The sequence below is a fragment of the Lutzomyia longipalpis genome, chromosome 1 (genome assembly GCF_024334085.1).
Source record: "Lutzomyia longipalpis isolate SR_M1_2022 chromosome 1, ASM2433408v1".
NCBI classification, from domain to species: Eukaryota; Metazoa; Arthropoda; class Insecta; order Diptera; family Psychodidae; genus Lutzomyia; species Lutzomyia longipalpis.
The window spans coordinates 42,452,222-42,473,434 of NC_074707.1; the positions used below are offsets into that span (position 1 = coordinate 42,452,222).

The window sequence follows — 21,213 nt, forward strand, 5'->3', positions numbered from 1 at the left end:
TGTGACTGAAAAGTTAGATGCATAAACTAAAGGATAAAAGAGGATTTTTATTAAAATGTTTTGAGAAATTTTATAAAATTGAAATTTTTATCAGCTCTCTGTGAAAATCTTCATGGATCTTAATCAGATCTTTAGGGAATTTCTAATTAATTTACGGCATCAATGTGAAATTTTTAAAACGATTTCTGATTTGAAAAAAAAATAATTTTACGACTTTATTAAAGCTAAGAGAAAGCAGAAAAAGGTTTCTAAACAACTGATTGGATGATTTGGCTAAATTTTGTAGTAAAATAAAAATGTTTTTTACACAATAAATGTGAATAAACTATCCTAATTCAGTTAGGGTAAAAATGCCTGGAATGCCTGATGAAGGGGTGAATCAGACACCGAAATTTTCAATGATTAACCTAAATTTAGATTGTGCGAAAATGTTTTCATTTAGAATACAAATTTATGTAAAAAATGTTTTATAAAACCGGATAAATGTTTTTAAAAAAATATATAAAAAGGATGATCATTAAAAAAAATCTAGGTATTGCTGTCTAGAAAATTTCAACGAAATGAATAAGAAAAGATAGATGTTTTAATGTGAAATATATAATTTTCACTATTCTTTATTTTCTTGCCTTTAAAATTAAAAATAAATATTAATTTTTTATGACTTGAAATGGTAAAAATTAAACCGTAAATTGGGTGAATGGGATAGCAAAAAAACTGTGCTAAATAAATTTAAATAATGATCCAAAATAGCCCACCTGTTTCCATTCACCACAAATTACGTTAATTTTCTATTTTACTTTTAATTTAAATTAAAGACTCTGAGGTCGATTCTATTAAAAATCTTTTATTTTCCGTTTTTAGAACTTGAAAGTTGTTGTAAGATTTTGACAGTTAATGCTTTTAAATCGATCTGATATCGTTCTTAAAAAAAAGATCTTTAAATAGCTCCGGAAAAGTAATTTTTGCTTTAAAGAAAGAAATAAACTATCAAAATCTTATAACATTTTTTTAGGATCTTAAAACTGACAAATTTCAAGAAAAAAAAAGTTTTAACAGAATAGACCCCCTCAATTTCCTATTAAAAGGAGTTTATTCACTTTTGTTCTTTTCGAATATTAATTCAGAATTACTGTCTTTGAGCAATGTTTTGGTTCGTCTATGTGGAAGAACAGTGAATGACCTCCTTTTGTAATTTAAGAATTAAGTGCTTTGCTTTTTGAGTGCAATATAATTCACTACAGGGCTCTAAATTTAAGCACCAAAAAATTAAAAAACGAAAAAAATTTCTAAACTAAAAACTATTGGCATTTATGAAAGAAAAGAAAGAAAAAATTTCTCAATGGTGCATCTAACTTTTCAACCACCTACTGTAGGTACTTCTCCCATATGTATTTTTCTTTCACTATATGAGGTACTTTTTTTATTATTAGTTGTAATCATAGAGTAATTGTGAGTTGAGAGAAGCTTTTCAATGGGACCTGGGAGTTCCATTTGAAAAATGCAAAATGATAAAAGAAACGGTTGCCAATATAAAATAGAGGATGTGATCGTAAATTTGCGCCATTCTCCAGACACTATATCTTTGTATTAGTACTTTGTGAAGAAGGAAGAAAGAAAAAAAAAACATTATTATAATTATTCTAATAGATAGATTTGAAGAAGGAAAAAAACTTAACAAAAAATGATTAAGCACAAATATTATTATTGACAAATATATTAAGAGATAAAAAATCTTTTTTTAGTATAAAATATTAATTGCAGCAACTTTTTTTTTCTTGTCGTTTTGACACTCAATGTGAAACGATTTGTATTTCAAGAAAAATAATCTCAAAAATTGCTGTATTACTTTATTGAAGAAATATTACAACAACAAACAAAATGAATTACAATGTGTAAGATCGATTAAATGTGGCATGAGTAAGATAAAAAAAAAGGATTAAGAAATAAAATATATAATCAAAAAATAAATTTAATTGATTTTTCAATGTGAGTGACGAGACCAAATGAAGAAATAAAATCAACCTAGACGGCGTAATATTTCTAAAATAGCATTAAAGTGGAAATAAAAACCAAGAAATTGATATCTATAATTTTTTCTCAAACCATGAAAAAAAAACAAAATGCAAGAAAATATTAGTAATGGCAATTTTTCATTATTTTTTTTTTACAAAATATTTTCTCTTAAAATTGCGTGAATGAGGCAAAAACAAATGGCAAAATCTGCTATTCAAATTATGGTAAATTAAAGAAATACTTGTAAAAAAATTATTTCATGGTTCTATGTAGGTAAATACAAAAATAAAAAAAAAACAGTTTTTTGTGAAAAGGAACAAAAAATCAGCATATTAGTGCTTTTTTTTGGACGTGAGAGAGCAAAGGCAAAAAACTAACATATTCAATTGTAACAGTTTCATGTTATATTAACGATCATTGAAATAAAAGTAAAAAAAAAAAACATTTCTTTGCATTAAAAGGTTGCCAACGTCTGACTTGAAGAAAAATGTGCTTACGGAGTTTGAGAGTACAAACATCGTGGAGAGGGAAACGCGTCTCTCGCATCAGCTTCTCAGTTCATGTGAGTTAGCCAAGCAGTGAAGATCAGTGATCGTGAGTTTAAGAGTGGCGCGCGATCAGTTTAGTTTACAAAAAAAACCAACGATTAACCATATTGATGAAATAAAAAGAAAATGTGCACGAGTGCAGAACTGCAGTGACGTGATCGCAAAAAAACAGAGAGAGAAAGAATTTCACAAGAGAGGAAGGAAATATAGGAAAAAAACAAGTGATCGAGACGCAAAAATTGTGTAAATATTTACTAAAAGGAAAAAAAAAAGTTGCCTGCACCGAATTATATTTCAAAACATAAATTGGTGGATTATGGAGAATGCTCAGCCAGAATGGAACAGATCTACAGGGCATGCCAATTTGTGCTGATCTCTCTCCTCATCACTTGCCACATTCGTGCAGCAACTGGGAATTTGACTCTTGCCTATCAAGCAGGTATGTAATGAAGTTCAAAAGATTTCTTTCCAAAACACTGCTCTCATGTTTAGTTTTGCTTGAATGGGGAGAAGGAAGAATACACGTGAAAAAAAGAAGAAGAAATAAAGATCAGGCAAAAGGTGGAAGAGAAAATTTTTCCCTTCTAGGAATTTGTGAATGCTAGAAACCCGCGCAACAATCTTCTTTGTCTCTTTCCTTGCTGTTTTTTTTTTCACCATAGAGACGTGAAATAGTAGTTTAGCGATCGTGAAAATGTGATATTTGTGTGTGCAAGCACAAGTTAGAAGGTTCTGCCCATTTAAGGAATTTTCACTTTAATAGCAAAAGCTCTCCTTTTGAGTGATAAAATTGAAATACCTGTCTGCACCTAATTAACTCGCAAACTGTTGGATTGACTTTTTCTTAACGTTCAATGAGCATTTGAGAAATTCCACTAAATACGTTAAGTTATGCTGAAATTGTTGACATTTTTTAAACATAGTTAGTTAGTTAAAACAGCATCCCCCATTTAGGTGTGTAAGAGATCGATCCCCCCTGATCGTACCAATGCCAAATCAATCTTAATCTGTTAAGTTTGTTGCACAAAAAGGAGATCACGCAATGAAAAATTGAACATTATATTAGAAAATTGAAAGTGTTCAATTTGTTACTATAGATACAGAGATTCAAAGTGAGAGTCTCAATATCATCGTTTATATGTATATTATTATATTAGAGATCACTTTTGAAAAGCGATCTCTCCTCTCTCGGTAAAGTCTGCAATTAAACTTTTCATGTTGGAAACTTATATTGCGCAAGAGTCATTTCATAGAAGTTGTTCTTTGTATCTCACTCTCTTATAGTATACGCGCGCGGTGTATTTCGCGATCGTATACGGCGCACAAGATCAGTCTTTCGCAAATGGGGGAGATCACATTGATCACTCCTTTCGAGACTAGAGCTCCGTGGAATTGGATGAAGTTTAGCGGTGTGGTGCAGAAAATTGGAAGATAAAAGACGCCTTGTTTGATCAATTTAGTGTGTCTTCTATACGGACACACAATTTTCATAATGATCGTGATCGTGAGCACAGAATTGACCTCTTAACCTTCCATAATAAAAACACCCCACACATGACATCATACATACACACGAGTTTTGCACATAAATGCGACACATTGGCGCATTCCGCACTGAAATTCTCCAATCTTCAGTGAAATGTTTAAATAATACTACCCAATCTCTTTATGCCTCTCGATCCTCGTCTCGATCACTGAAGAATTTCCATGGGCACACAGATCACCCACTCTTGAGGAATTTTTATTGAGAAAAAGAAAGAAAGAGGGAGAGAGAGAAAACAGATGATTAGTTATGTGATTTTTTCGTGTAACATTTTTCAGATTGTCTTGTAATCACTTAAATTCACCCACGATCATACGAAAAGAGTCAATATCTTTCTCTGCATATAAAATGATCAAAAAACGACACATTCACTCACTTGAGAGTGTTAATCTCTCATCTTTTCTCTTACCTCGGAAAGGGTTTTAAAATGATTTTGAAAAATTGTGAAAATTTCAGAAAATAAGATTTTATGTTTTGTAAATTTAGGGCTCGAATTTTGTACAAAATCTTTTTTTTTTTAATATTGACTTAAACGATCACCGATGAAAATTTATGTTTAAGAATTTTCCTCAAAGAATTGTTTCAGGAAAATTGTTCTGACTTTCCGATGAAATTATCACCTTCATCAGGAACAGAAAAGTGAAAGAACTGATCAAAACTTTCAAATAATTTTGAGATTTAAAATAAGTCCCAACTGATTCTCAAAGCGGAAGAAAAATATTATTGATTTCTCCGTTAGATTTTCTCCATCAAACAGTATAAGATAACTATCGCGTGAAATTCAATAATAATCTCTTAGCACATAAACCCTAATGTCTTAATTTGCAGGAGAGAAATGAAAAACACTTAATACGTAATCTTGTCTCTTGAACCATCTCATTTGAGCCACTCATGGGGCATTCAAAAGATCATTCGTATATACGCAAAGAGCCGATCTTTCATAAATCCCCCATGTTGAAGAGGTCACACAACCACTCACATGGTGAAAAAAAAATCTCAGAATCATCTCAAGGGGGGGCCCTCAGACGCGTCTTCCTCATATGGCATGTTTTTCGGATGAAAAGAAGCCCGAAAAAAGATGAAAAAAAATAATATCCAAAATGAGAAACAAGATTCAGAGAAATTGCTGAAGAATTGTTATCTCTTGTGATGTATTTTCGGCGGAACTCAAGTTCACACAATCCACAGCGAACAATGACTTCTTGAGTTGAAAAATGCTCGTTGGACCACATTTGCCCTCGCGGACGGAGCGCGAGAGAGGCACACGCGATGTTACAAAGACATGGCATTTACTTTGGACTTGTGAGTGATTTCCATTGTGGAATCTCATAATTTTCCTCCGCAAACAGCACAACATAGAGAATTTTCTCTTCTCTCTGCGTCCAGCATCACCATTGGTGTGAGTTAGTGCGCTCAATCGAGGGCTCCCGGTACTTGCGAACAAATAGTAGAAGACACAACACATAACACAGCCCAGAGGTCATTTACACCTGCATGATGTTGGTGAGCATACTCCGCGAGGGCATAAATTTGTGCCACAGAACCACTCAATATATGATGCATTTTTGAACGTTTCTGTCATTTCTTCGCACCCATCTTCTTCCGACAGAGAGCCAATGAGGCCCCCTTACCTCTACCCATAGCTCAGTGCCAGCAGCTGTGATTTGCACTGGAATTCACATGCTGCACATAAATTCCTTCAGGATTGGATTCCTTCAAGTTTGTGGCGCTCATGTGGAAGAAAGAATGTGGCACATTTTATCTTCCAATCACTCACATTGCAATCCTTATACCTGTACTCAATGGAATTTTTAAGAAAAATCTTACAAGGAAAAATTCTCTGAAAAATCTGTGGAAGAGAAAAAAATGAGATATTTTAGCTGTGACAGGATATTTGATTTTAATCTTAAGTTTTAAGTCTTTGATATAGGAGTCTTTGATATAGGCTCGATTCCCACGGCAAGATAGGCAAGGCAAAATAGAATATTGTCTAGATAAATATACCTGTTTTCTAGACCAAAAATCGAACAAAAAAGTATTTCCCATTGCCTACCGCTGAACATTTACCAGGCGCCTCCATTTCCTGGTTTGTACCTAACGTGTCTAAAAATTGTTTCATATTTTTAAAAGAAGAGAAAATATTAAAGAAAAAAATATTTATAAATACTTTTGATTAATTATATTAGTCGCCAAGTATAATATTCGAGTTCATCGTATATTAATCAATGAATAAGATTACTCAGGTTTATTAACCAATCTGAGCAATTTATTTATGGTATTTAGCAACGAAAGATACTTTAGCTGCGATTTAATTGGTTAACGAACTTTAAACTCCTCCCTTATTCTATAAAATCTGGTGGAGCCTAGATGTAAAATTACTTTGAATATTAGTTTGAATAGAAATTTCAGTTTAAAAAAAAACCAACAAATATAAACTTGAAGGCCCCTTCGACTATCATCTCGCCTCATCATCACACCTCGCAAGAAGTCCATCAATGTCTTGGGTTTGGGGCATTTAACAAAACATGAAATCGTGAGTCATTCGCTGGCATAACTTGAAAGCGAATGTGATCAAAAATCTCAGAAATTTGAGCTTTTACAAGAACCTGTTTCTTACATCAGCACCGCACTGGGTCTCTTCTCTTGAGGAGTTGAATCTTTTCCGCAAAAATGCAATAAATTAGAGTCAAGTTCAGTGAGAAATGGCAGGGCCAAAAAGGCCCGTGTGTGCGAAAGAAAAAAAATCTCGGGGATAATTGATATTTCTTCTTTATTTTTTTTTCGGGGGAAAAGAAGCCAACACTATCGGAGTGTTCAATCTCAAATGGAAGCAGCTTCCGCACATCAAAAGCAACATATACATTTGGCACCGCAGCAGCCCTCCGTTGTGTAATGCGAAATGACTGCGGTGTGGCCTCTAATGGTCCAGATGGTATAGGTCATAGAACGTGAGAAGGAACCATAGATAGAGGATATTTTATTAATCTCCCGACCGTGGGAAGGGAATCATTGGGGCATCATGGTCAAATAAACCATTTCTCTCCGCACCTCTCTCTTTGACCTTTCGTCGGCGGGTTTTTGGATGGATTTTGAGGTGATTTTTTACAGCGCGCGCGTTTTTTTTTGCACCATCCTACCGGGTGTGGATGGTGGAATAATTTGTCTGAATGCTAATTTGTTCAAGGTTTACACACCGCAGCGATTAAAAATATATGTATATACAAGACACCGAAAACAAGAGAAGCGATTTAAGTGCTTGATTTTGTGATTGCATTTTCATGAGAAGGTGGTGTGTGGCATGTGATGAATTTCAGAGCATAGCAGAAGAATCTCCCACAGATGGGATGGGTAAGAGGCCAGAGAGGCCCCCTTTCGCGCTTTTCACGGTCGCAAAATTGGATGTCGTGCTGTCGAGAAATTAATTAAGGGAAATTTGTCTTCCACACTAAATGATGGTCCAGACAATTGCCATCAATTTTGAGCAATTTACCAAGACACCCCCCTTGGAGGACACAGCGACAGAAGCTATATACTCGTGTAGGCAATGTAACACACAAAGGTGTTCTTCGCTAATTATCTCATTGTTAGACAGCGAGTAATTATTTTCTTCTCGGGGTGACAAAGCATAGAAGATTTATTGATGGGTAATTTCGAGAGAGAGAGAGAGGAAAAAAAGCCCCATACAATTGTCCAATTTGCCACAATGAAAAACGAAACCATTTTGGCTTCTCTGGGTTACTTTCTGTGAGTCACATTGTCGTTAATTAGTTGGTGATTTAATTGAAAGACAAATTGGTGAGTAAAATGACAGAGTTGCGAGACGATCATCCATGTTGATTTTGTAGATGAGATAAAGGTTAATATGGCTCTAAAGTCAAGTGGGTCACTGCGTACAAATGACTCATCTTTATTACTTTAAAAGAGAAACAAGAAGATGTTAAAGACACAACATAACATGAACTTTTGGGCCTCTGTCTCTTCTCGGGAGGAACGAAAAAATATGTAAGGAAAGTGAAAGAAAAAATTACCTACTGAATTACCTCTTTATGCCCTTAATGCTCTTTAGTTTACAGTTTTGCATATTTCGGTAGAAAAAATATGATTTTATGTGTAATTTTATGTTTACATGTGGGAAAGGAAATGTACCTACATTTTGTACAAAAGAATTAATGGGTTCGTTTAGAATTTACCTGAACGTTTTTTTTTTGGAAAAAAATTTCTTTTTTTTTTCATATCCCGGGAAAGCCGCGATATCAACTTAAAATTTAAAATTATATTTAAAAAAAAAATTCCCAGAAAACGAATTTTAGACTCCAATCAATTTTTCAATTCTAAATAAAGTTTATCTACAAAGAAAGCTTTTCTTTTGTGAAAGTTTAAACATGATAAAGTTATATAAATAAATTTTCCTCCAAAAATTTCAATCTCCTAATCTACAGTTCCATCATTAATCTTTCTCTCAGCTTCGCTAAACAGCAACACTATTAAACCACCTGTCTTCTCTCACTAATGCTCTCGTGACCACACATGCAATCGATGCGAGAAATAAAAAAGAATTGAAATCTTGAAGAAAAAAAGGGAATTGCAAAACTTCCGGAAGTATATAAAACTGTAATCTTAATAGCGTATATCATTAGAGATGTATCTGCTGACGGACGTTGTGTGCATTTTTATAATTTAGCCTTCACAGTGAGAGAGAGAGACGATTACCATTAGGTAACAATCTTGGTGCACTCTTTAAAATTCACCTTAATCATCAATTTTCCCGCATGTGGAGTCACCCACAAAATCACGCCATCGTCATTTTTGTGGAACGACCCTCCGCTTTGGGAAAACCATCGCCATTGTTGTACTTAATCAGTGACCACACGATATATGCGAAGAATGCGAAAGATTCCCCGCGCTGGCAATTAAAATTATGACACAAAATCCCATAAGAGTGCGTCTTCGAGACCACATAACGGCGCAATGAAGAAAATGAACCGCCGATGGTTTCGAAGCTCATCGCCGTGATATGGCCATATGAGTAATGTTTATTGTTTTTGCTCCGCAAGTCTCGGTAATGTGAAATTAATCTCTTTCTTCTCCGTGTATGTCTCCATGAAACTCAATAACATCGACACACTTCTCTCTCTTTCTGCGATATTTTCTTCTGCGACTAAATATCAATTTTCTTTTGAATTTCACCTTCCAATGGACCACAAATGCGGCAGAAGAAGCTCAACCGAACCACAAATCTATCCAATGTGCTGGAAAGAAAATCCATTCGCGGATTTCGAATTTCTTCTCTCGAAGGCACACAGGAGAGACAATACCCCCATGAACTTTTAGTGTGAAAATTGTGGCGAAATGGTGTAGAGAAATAAATCATTTTCAAGTGTTTATCGATATATTTTTCCTTCTCATAGAATCCAGGGGTTAAGTAAAGTGAAGGAATTAATAAAAATTTTAATGATCTAACAGATCTAACAATTTAATTTGAATTCAATTCTAGGCAAAAGCTTATGAAAGTTTAAAGAAAACTATAAAACTCAAGATAAAATTAAGTAAGAAGATTAGCTAGCAGGTATTATTTAAATTTTTATGCCATTTCCGCTTTAGAAGTTCTAACAAAAAATTTGATTAAAATTCTGTTCGTTAGAAATTATTGGAAATCAAAAATTGAAATTAGCATAAATTAAGCAAAAGAATAATGAAAATATTCTCTTTGGAAGATAGTACTTAGCCCCTTGGCATATGGTCCGCAATATCAACGGCTTACAGGATAAATATTGTATCTAATGGAGAACCACAACTTTTTTATGATTTATACAGTGTGCTTCACCAATGCGACATCCCGTTGCTATTTTTCTGTCTTGCTGTGTGCGCTATTTCTCAAGAGCATCAGATTTTCTCGGTAATCTCTCGGAGTGTGAAGGGCGAGGGGGTGGTTGAGCAGGAAGTTGTGAAGTGAATTTCGCTCTCTTGAGGCAAATTGCTCACAGAAATCCAATAAGAGGAGCATGGTGCAATTCGTGTTTATCCCAAACCACCCCCTGATGGGATTTCTTGTATATAGTTTTGTGTGGTGGAATGCCTTTAGGGGGATGTACAACGATGTGGGGGTTCTTGACACTTTGGCATTTATATATACAAACGCCACAACACCGGAAAAAGTGCACCAGACCACTAAATGGTGGTGGAGAGGAAATTGAGAATTTTCTCAAGGATGTGGCTTAAGGTATATAAGTAGAGGTACCAAGAAGGAGACCATATTGTGGGAAGTATTTGTTTACTCACATCACTTGCTGTGAAGAGAGTGGATTTAATTAAATTTATTAAGCATACACCGCACTGTCACCAAATTAATTAATAACTCAAATATAAACCAAGAGAGGAGTGCCACTTATATGTCATATAATGTGGCACATTTTTTCCCACAAAATTCGTCATAGCCCAAAATTGATTTTTGGTCAGAAATATTTGCTCATCAACGGCGTTTTTTGCTACTATAATATAAAATACATATTTCACAGAACAACAAATTTGTCATTAATTGACTTTTTATTTAATACTTCTTTCTCATCAATTATGCAATACACTTGCACTATGCAAATGCGGTGGCAGGTAATTTAATTGATTCGATTACGAGCCACGCATGAGGGGTTAACAAAATGGTTAATTAACTTTTTTTTCGGAGAAGTATACATATTGTAATGGAAATTTTATGTTTATCATTTAAAAATTCACACATAGTGTGTCCTCTGCATATATTTTCTTGCTCGATTATTGAAGGGAGTGCAATTCAATATTAATAATAATATTTACAATGTTCAATAGTTCATTACACAGCCATTCAAAACATACATAAATTAAATTAATATATTTTGCATAGCTATATAGACAAATATATATAGACAAATCGAGAATGTAGAGCTTTTAGCGGTATATTAAAAGAAAAAAATCGCCCCCCAGGTAGCTCTCCTATATAGCATATTGTAATTTAATCTTCCATGGGATTCTTTCACGCATCAGTTGCGCAAATTAACACCCGTAAGATAACCATTTGTCAGCAATTTGTCGAAGAGTATTTTGGATAGGTAAATTTTTCACGCAGTAATTCACTAACTGTATATAGTACATTATGTACAAGAAAGTGCCTTGAACTCTTCTTCTTTAAATACTTAGTTCGTATATAGAAAGATTTCTCTCCTATATATAATGAAGAAGCAATAGAGAAGAAAATGGTACTGTTAGGAGTCTCTCGGTTTCTCTAGGTAGAAGAATTGCATTGTTTCCGTATTATATCTTTCCGTAAGAATAAATGTATCCAATCCATTTGTATATTACTATTCTTTTGCCCACCTATGTACGGAAATAAGTAATTCTCTTTCATCGACTTCATGCGCCTTTTGGTCCAAGAACAACGTGGACGGTGATAGTGGGCGAAAACTCGAGACAATGTGTCTCAATGGGTCTCACTCAATGTACTTTTTTTCGTGTTTGCAATTAGGGTATTAATTTCATGAAAGAATGGAATTAATTTGGAATCTCTTTGAGAAGATTAAAGGATTTTCTTAAGCTTTCAATTTATTGAGGATCAAGAGCAAGAAAAAGGATGATTTTATCATAATTTTGTTCAAGAATTTTCAGTTCTTAAAAATTTCCAGATTTTCATATGAGAACTATTGTTAAAGCTTTCAATTCAAACTCTTTCAAACATTTTAATACAACTTGCACATGTTTTTTACCACACGTTACATACACAACTAAATTTTATTATAAAGTTTTTAAAAGGTATTATGTAAAAGTAATGGGTATGCAAAATATAAATTTAAATCCTTCATCCTGTAACCACACAAGTTAAACACATTTTTGAACATTTTAGCTTTTCAAAAAGTTTTTAAAAAATCCCTGTAAATTTTCAGAGCTTTTCTAGATAAACTTTTCCACTTTGCTCTTGTGAAAAGTTCCAAAACTCCGTATTTTGCACTTTATTTTGAAGCGAGTCGTAGCAGAGATTTTAGGCCGAGAGAAGCCACAAAGCTGCGATTCTTTGTGCAAAAAAATAGCACCACCATGAATGTATTTTAGACTTCATTGTTTAAAATCGAACGCGCTGAGCAACTTTGCAAGTCCATACCCACCCACTCGTCCACGAGACAAATCCACCGCATAGAGACTTCTCGAGGCGGTATGAAGAACACTCTGAGGAAATCTTTTGAAATGGGGAGAGAGAACGAGATTCAAAATGAGCCTATTTATTTATTAATTACTCCAACGTTAATGCCTCGAAAACGCAGTCAATTGTTCTCGGTTAATTTAAATTAGCGCGTATACATACAGCTCGAAAGTCATCATGTTATTGTGCGGAGGGAGACAGATGATTCATAAAACCAAGCCAAAATGATGAAATTATATTTGGGTAAGGAGATTACTTGGAAAATCCCAAGGAAATTTCTCAACGGAAGAGAAATATTTGAGTTAACCGGTGGAAAATATTAATATTATAGCTTAAGAAGACGGTTGAATGAGCCGAGGATGCAACAGTTTAGACTAATTTGAAATGTATTTGCTCTTACAAAATTTGTCTGGGAGCTTTTTGTTCGTATAAATGGGAATAAGAAGCATGTCTTTCTTTAATAATAATTTGCTTAAAACAAAGAATGAGTTTTTATTTCGGAAAATAGATTTGTGTGAGTATGAGAGATTTTGCACCCTTCTTGTGCTGTCAGTCCACACTCTACACCCCCCCCCACATTCTTTGAATTCTATTAAAAGCACCAGGCTTTTATCAAAATTTTCCCCAAATGTACGTGCCCTTTTAGCACAGAAATAACATCACGAGCCATTGAAACTCGCCCAACCCCCTTTTTCAGAGGCGCAAAAGTATAAAATACAATCTCCGTTTATTTGTTCCTCCACATTTCAACCATTGTCTCTCCTTTTGGAGAAAGGACAATGACTGCGGAATGAGGTCGAAGCTTCAACGGGGGGGAAGGAATGTTTGTCATAGCATCACAATTTTATGCTAACACACAATCCAATCAATATACATTCCCAAAGTCTTATCAGAAACATTTCACAGACAAAAGGACGTGAGATAATTTTCTTGCATTTTCCCCTTTTATAGTCAATACGATGGTGTGACAAGATGTGTGGAGGAAAATACTAAAATCTCTCTAGAGAATTGCTCAAGAATATTGCTGATAGTACATCTCTAACCGCATACAATAATGCTCGAGAGATGGTGCAGAATTTCACAAGAATATTTTGATACATAATTTATCAATTTAATTAACTTTGGAGTGGTGGATTGTATATCATTTTCCATTCAAATTCTCCCAGAATGGCGGAACAATATAAATTCGGTGAGTGGGAGAGATATTTCGCATGATGAATTTTCCTCATGCAGAATATTGAAAGCTCAAGGAGGAGAGGATGTACCGCCTTTTGTGGCGGAAGAAGCAAAAAAGTCACTCAATCTACGGCATAACAATTAAACTAAATGATCTGTGTGGTTTTAGCAAATTGAGAATAAATCATCGTGACGTGTACGCAATGTGTAGAAAATACACAACAATATCACCATTAATCTTCTTACGGGTGTCAACAATATACACATTGAATATTTTCTCTCTCTTCGGCTTCCTCCTCATTCATAAAATCCCCCACCACGCGCCACCATTCTCTTTCAAAACCCTAAAATGGGGATTTTCATGATTAGAACAAAATCCTCTATCTGCGCTACATCAGCACCAAATCATTCCCTCCAACTCCTCGTGCAATTAAAAATTAAGGTACAGCTCATAAATCTCGCGAAATTCACTCGCGAATGAATACGTGAAAACGACCCAATTATCAACACCTCCATTTCTGATGGGAATCATTTGGTACCCACATACAAAATCCCGCGTGCTAAAATGTCACGTGAAAGGGAGTTGATTTATCTGCGGCGGAAACGTGAGCGCTACATCCGTAAACGGAAGTTAGAATTGAAACCCTCATCCAGCATCAGAACAAATATCGACTCGCGCGCGGTACGATGATGGGAAAATGTTAGGGAGAGACACCATATAGTGAAGACAATCCAAACACTGTGGTGGAGAGCCACAAATATTTATTACACAAGATGTGCAGGAACAAATAAGAAAAAGAATCTCTCTTGATATTCCTGGAAATGCGCTTTTCTTGTTTCCCACATGACTTGAGGCACTACGCTTTTCTACATAGATAAGATCACGATTAATAACCATGAGATGATGCTCTGAATTAACAAAGTTCGCTCTCAAAGGCAATTTATGAGCTGTGGAATATTAAAATTAAATAAAAATAAGACCGCATAAAAAAAGAAAAAAAATAAACATCTTCATTATGATGGAAAAGATTTACATAAAATTAATTCTTTAATGTATGCAATTTACAAATAATTTAATATTAAATGCAAGAAAAAATCTTATTTATTCATAATCAGCATTTTGTTAAGTTGTACATTGTTGTTTATGTTGCTAATTGATTGTACTTTTAAGAATCATTTCACTGCAATGAATAGTGAAAAATCTGTTAGGGAAATCTATATTAAAATCTCCTCAGCATTATGATCTTCGAAAAGGACTGTAAATAAAATTAATTTGAATATGAATCAAGAATAACAAAATGTTCTTGAGAATTAAAATCTGTTTTTTGATTATTTATGAGCACTATTTTATGACTTTTGAAAGATTTTTAATGAGAAATTTGAATGAAAGTTATTCCATTTTAGGGAATATCTTCGTTAGGTTAAATACAATTCAATAAAAAGTCTCTAATATAATCTAATCCCTAACAAATGATTTTTTTGAAAGGTATTACCCAAAAGAATAGAGAAAACATAAATATTTTCTTTCTCAGCATATTTTTTGCTTATAAATTTTAATCATAATCTCTAATTTATATGACACCTAACTCTGGTTACGACACATGTTCACAGACTCCTCTCGACAAGTTCATAATCTCCCGCATCTGATAGTGCATGATGGTGAGAAGATAGAGGAAGAAGACTAAAAAAAAGAAAGGTTTGAGAAAGAAGAATGAAGATTCTTCGGAGCAAGGGCAAACATGGTGTTAAAATCCACATAGAGTGCTATGCACTGAGTTCTTTGTCATGTAAACAGTGCCTAAACTTAACTCTTTCACTTTATCCAATCTCCTCCTGGGAAGCATCCACATGTACCTTCATACATATGTATTCTCCCCGGAAGTGTTCCAAAGCTACGGGTATTTGTCTTAGCGGATATATGAGAAAGTCGTGGAGAAGATTTGGAGGAGCTTTCTCATTTGAAATTCCTCACATTTCAATTTGTAAGCAACTTGGATGGATGTCTTGTCGTTTTGTGAGTGATTTGGGGCTTTTTGTTGAACAGCAGCACGTCTTTCCATTTTATGGGAGCTTGAGAATTTATTTTTAGCATCAATTTGCAGATAGTCCAATTCAATTGTCCACAAAAGAGCTATAATTGCAAGTTGTTCTCCTTTTTAGCCTCCAACAGCGTGTGCCTCAGGGCACGAGAGTGATGAAAAACTGGGAAAAATTCCGCGATACTTTGCGAAAAAAAATGTGTGTCACGAATTCCCTGAGAAGCTCTTTTGTTCTCTCGCGTTTTCTGTGTAAATTCTTACATAAAACCTTACACTTGCAGGCAGATTAGATGAAAAAAATAAATGAAGGCTTCAACGAGAGCAATATCGTGAAGTAATTGAAATATTTGTTTCAAAGTCAAGTGGTTATTTATGAATGAGTTTATATAGTTATATACTTTTTTGTAATTATCTCATTAGAAACACGCGTCTTGTTGCTTTTTCTTGTATGCTCGCTCTAACATCATACACCGCAGCCCAACCTCTTTCATTTCATGTCGTCGAACAATGCGGATCTTTATAATTTTTTTCACAATACATATTGCAGAAATTTACCATATATTATGATCTTTTTGTGAAAAACTTCAATATATCATTTATTGCCTTTTATGTGTGGAAAAGAAAATCATTACATAAAAAAAGAAGAGAATTAACATCAACATTAACAACAGAGAGTTCTTTTTCATTACATGAGGAATATGATCGTGTGCGTTTGTTGGCGCTGAAACTTGTGAATAAATTTGAAATGATAATTGATATAATTGACTATATATGTTGTCAGTGAATGAAACAACCGCATGAAGAGTGCTGGAAGACAAGAAAACTTCTCTCGCAAATGTGTAATTTCATTTAGTAGCAATTAACCAAGTCAATTAAATAAGTGATCTAACTCTTGTGTCAAGACACAATGTGGAAATTTATTGACGCCTCTCCCAGACCCTCGAGACGCCGCCACAGTGAATTTTGCATTAAATGCCAAAATTGAATTCCATCAGCCTTTCTTCATCAACACGAGATTTTCATTTAAATCGCGCGGCTCCAGTTAATATTTCAGCGTGTCTGGCTGGCTCGAAAAAAGGGGAGGGAAATGTTCACCCACTCAGCTCTGCCATTGTTTGTGATTATATGGGTATAAAACATGCTGCAAAATGAATGGGAAGAGGTTTACGGGGAATGTACGGAAACATATGAAATTTTCAATGAATTCCCAATCAAGTTGATTTGGGACCGGAAAAGCGGTGTTATACCTGTTTCCCGCGGGAGGGAAAATCATAATAAATTCATTCGAAACGGGTTTAAGCACGTAATACTATGTGTTTCATTTTAATTGATTCTAATGCTACACTTAATCCTTGTATTTAACCAAACCCGGTTTACCATAGGAGAATTATTAGCAATTATCGTGCAATTCTCAGACTTTAGCACATTATTGTAAGATCACACTGTGGTGAGTTAGAAGAAAAATAGTTTTTAACTTAGGTATAGATTAAGTCAGCTAAATGGTGTCCCATTTGCAATGAATCATATTTTAATTGAATGGAATTTTTCTCATATTGAATGCATATGATAAAATTATGTATAATTTTATGTTTAGCTGTGTGTAAATAATTTCCTTAGAAGTATATAATTTCTCTGGGACTGGGACTTTTGAGAAATTATGCCGGATATTCATTAAATCATAAATGCGCTAATGAGGTGAACTCATGAGCGGTTTAACCTAATGCCCCGATAAGACAAACCAAAATCCACAACCTAATACGTCTTATACCAATATATAGTCTGTAATTGCTAAATTTCTAATAACATCTCCAACAAGAAATTGTATTTGAGAGAGAAAACAACTCGAAATTGGGTAAAAACAAATAAATGTTACGTAAACAAAACGAAATTAAAGAAGCAACAAGAAAACCAGTCAACCCTTCGTCAAGATTTAAACGCATCTCAAGCGAAAAATCTAATATGTATGTAGATTTTCAACCGTAAACAATACTTTTGAAATTCCTTCTTAAAATAAGACATTTTTTTCTGAATAAATTTTCACCAAATTTTCAGCGCTCTCCCAAAAACACCACAACGTCGTATTATCTAACAACCTGTCGGTAATTCATCACTTTCTCTTGCACCTCAAGACGCCTCTAGCTCTATGATCATATTTTTTTCTCGGTTGATGTTGCCCCAAAATGAAGCATTTGGCCAAAATTCATGAATTCTTTTCGAACTCATCCACACGCAAGAAAGGCATGAAAGTAGAAGAAACCTACATTCCCAAAGTAAGCAAAACATTTAGCATTTTTATATATGCCGCGCAAGTTACTAATTAACACATTGTACGTTTTAGTGAGTAACTCAGGTGACGCGATTCATCTTCTTTTTATACTTACATTCTTGGAGCTGTGAGAAAGTCCACTCTTGAGTGGTTGAACATGTTTGTTTTTTTCCCTGAGCCTATGATCAGAACAATTGTAGCATATCGGTGTGATTTATTGCGTCATTGCTCTGATTGGAGACCCAATTAGCCTTCCACTTGAGTGAATAATGCATGATCTCTGCTCCACTTGCCTTCTTTTTCGTCGTCGCGACGAACATACTCTCTCGATTTGCTCTAATTGCGTACATTTTTCCGCTCTTTGGCAGGTTGCGAAGACGAACCGCTGTGCCTCAAGTGTGGTCCCACGGGCTGCATGAAGTGCCCAAAATACATTGCCATCGACAGCAGGAGCTGCGTTTCCGAGTGTGCACGCGGCTACAGCCCTCAGTGGTCCACAATTCCCGAATTTATGGGCCAAATCTGTAGACCCACAGGGTTTCCCAGTCCCATCCTGGAGGCAACTGTTGGAATCTTCGTGGGTTGCATCCTCTGTGCGGCAATCATTGCTGTGGCCCTGTACACAATTCGTCGCAGGAAGAGACGAAAATGCCTGCAGGAGGCTCTCATTGATGATACAATCGAGAAAGCGGAATTCCTCAAGCAATTGGACGAGCTCAGACCTAATGCTGAGTACTTCCTGGCAATGCTCAACGACACACGACGACAAATTCGAAAACTCCACCTCGCTGGGGATACCACAGGAGCAACAGCTTACTGCCAGATAGTCAGAGATCTGGCTAAAATCCTCCTACTAATCAACAAACCCGTAGATTTGCTCAATGGGCCTCCACATGACTGGAATCGTCTCTCCTCATGGGCCGTCAGAATCCTGGAAAGGTATGAAATTGCAACTTACATGCATACCCTCTCTATTATAATGTAGTCTAATAGAGAAACTAAAGGGAAACTTTATTTAATTTTCCATCCATTTGGAAACTTCTCAGACTGAAAATTAAAGTCAATCAGAGAAAACTTTCTGCGTAGTACTTGCCAATGTATATTTAATAGTGCTTAATCAAGTGCCTAATGAATGGAAATTTCAAGAAACTTGCAAACAAGGGGCATAACACTAATCGCTTTTACGGTGCACGCAAGATAGCATAGTTTTTTTGCAACATGCGCAATTGTTTTTAATAAAATTCTATTCTTAATATTTTTTATATTAAAATGAAAAGCATTTTAAAATAAAATTATTTTTTTTAAATATAAAAATTATTCTAAAGACTAAACTTTATATTAAAAAATTGCAAGAAAATAATATTTCAAGAAACATTGTAGGTAATGAGCCCCTTTCCACGGGCTCTCTTCAAAATTAACGTCTTTTCAGTGCATAAACTTTTTGTTCGATTACAAATCTTCTTAACTTTGTTCAAATTCTGAATCATTAACCTTAATTTAATTTATTAGCACAACGAATAATTCACTGACTTTTCGCGTAAATTTCACAAAAGCCCCGACAAAGACAAAAAGGGAAATTAGCACTTTTGCATACAGATTGACGGGTAATTGCTTCTTGAGAAATTATTATTGGAATGAATTATGCTAAAAACGGGAAATTAAATTGCAAAATTCATGCAAAAGTTCTCTCTACACACACACCATTATGAGAAATGAAGTGTTGGGATTCTGCACAATTCATTGTACCTACAGCGCACTTCTATATCCATCTTCCCCGTGTAAATTGGTTACATTCAAGTGAGAAGGGGGAGGGCTATTAAGAAGATTTATCTGGATTTTCAATCTTCCAAACAGATTTTTTTTTGTTCTTTATTCCTCCCCGCGGAGGGTTGAGTAAATACAAATTACAAATAGCACGAGACTCATCCGCACGGGGGCGATACGAAGGAAGCGAATTGTAATACCCTTTTATTTGTTGCCGCTTGCGTGGATGCTAATTTCGAGCGACTAATACATTAATAAAATGCTCCAATTAAATTTAATTGATGCTGAATTGGTGGATTTAATGTTGTATGTATGTGCTCTTTAACTTTCAGGTATAAACCACAAATTGCCCAGTTGATTGACTTCCTCCAGAGTCCAGCGGGCGATCCGAGGCTTGCCGAGTGCCAGCATCACACATTCAAGTCCACCACAACAACCTCAACCACCACCGCCAGTGATTCACCCAACCTGCAAATGCAGCACTTTGGCTCCCTAATCAGCCTCCATGACCTGGATGATGTTCAGGCGGCCGGAGATCCCTTTGAGAGTAACTTTAATAGCCTCAAACGTAGCTCAGATATCACTGGGAGCTCCCTGTGGCTCGAGGATGAATTCTTCAAGCTCGGACTGCGACCACAGGATGAGATAACGACTGAATTGTAGTGTGTGTATGCTTCAAGCTGGATGTATGTACCTCCGAGGATTTTCTCTTACACACACGTGGGACCAAAAAGTGCAACATTCTTGTACATTTTTAATGTGAAATTTTTCACACAACTTGCTAGTCAATAATTCATTTTGTAATGTTTTATTTTTTTTTATGTACACTTAAGTAGATGTAAAAGATGCGCAAAATATCGTGAAAAAAAGTATGATAAATTTGATTAAAAACTATCAATCAATCAGAAGTTTATAAATTGAATTTAAATGCAGACACATATGTCCATCCATTTCCGTGACAAATTTCCGATTACATCAACAAACACATCACATGAGTTTGCATGCCATATTTGTCACTGGAACTTAAAAAAAAACACCGATGTTTTTAAATGCGCTCCAACTATTGATTTATAGTTGCTGCTCTCTGTGGGTAAATTCCCAAGGGTGAAAAATATGACGAGAATCTCCTCATATGGGGGTGCGGCGGGAGCATGTGAATTTATGAGTAATACCGCGCTGGAAAAAAAACGGCTGATACTTTGGGAATTTTTGCATAAAATAATTACAGCATTATAATACATATGGGATCTACCATGCATTATTTACAAGCAGGAGAAAGCTGCTGCTGGGGGATGAAGCAACAGCCAAAAGCTTTTTGAAAATGAAAAGCCATATTAATACATCACTGGAGGTTTTATGCATGGTCCTTACGTGCTCCTCGTGTTACCATCAGCATTTGGGGTGGAGTTCCATACAGTAGCATCATTGTTTTGCTTACACTGCCATCCATTTGCTTTTCATGGAAATTTGGGAACGCAAATTTAACAGTCAATTCAATTTTATATTCTGATTTTTTTTTCATGGAAAAATCAGTTATTGTTTTTTATTAATTTTGCTTTTTGTGAAAAAAAATCTATTAAAAATGCTTTTAGTTTTGATAAATTGCAATATTAGTATCTCTACCAAATATCGACAGGCTAAGCAATTTTTCACGTCCATTTAAACTTTTTAATTGTTAAAAATGATGAAAAAAAAAAGCAATT

General features: G+C 34.9%; 2 protein-coding genes across 2 annotated transcripts in view; both read left to right on the forward strand.

The window, feature by feature from the left end:
- The window catches only part of LOC129787458 (fork head domain-containing protein FD4-like), a 416,355-nt gene that overhangs the window by 58,759 nt on the left and 336,383 nt on the right, over positions 1-21,213 (forward strand). The gene's annotated exons all lie outside the window — the stretch shown is intronic.
- LOC129787451 (uncharacterized) lies at positions 2,482-20,401 on the forward strand. The gene is made up of 3 exons (XM_055823032.1): positions 2,482-3,000; positions 18,115-18,685; positions 19,843-20,401. The coding sequence occupies exons 1-3, from the start codon at positions 2,898-2,900 to the stop codon at positions 20,171-20,173; spliced, it is 1,005 nt and encodes a 334-aa protein (XP_055679007.1). The 5' UTR covers positions 2,482-2,897; the 3' UTR covers positions 20,174-20,401.

Excerpts from the sequence above, each read along its gene's own strand:
- LOC129787451 (XM_055823032.1), top strand. The coding sequence starts at position 2,898 with ATGGAACAGATCTACAGGGCATGCCAATTTGTGCTGATCTCTCTCCTC. Across the intron at positions 3,001-18,114 it reads GACTCTTGCCTATCAAGCAG|GTTGCGAAGACGAACCGCTG; the intron begins GTATGTAATGAA and ends GCTCTTTGGCAG. Across the intron at positions 18,686-19,842 it reads GCCGTCAGAATCCTGGAAAG|GTATAAACCACAAATTGCCC; the intron begins GTATGAAATTGC and ends TTTAACTTTCAG.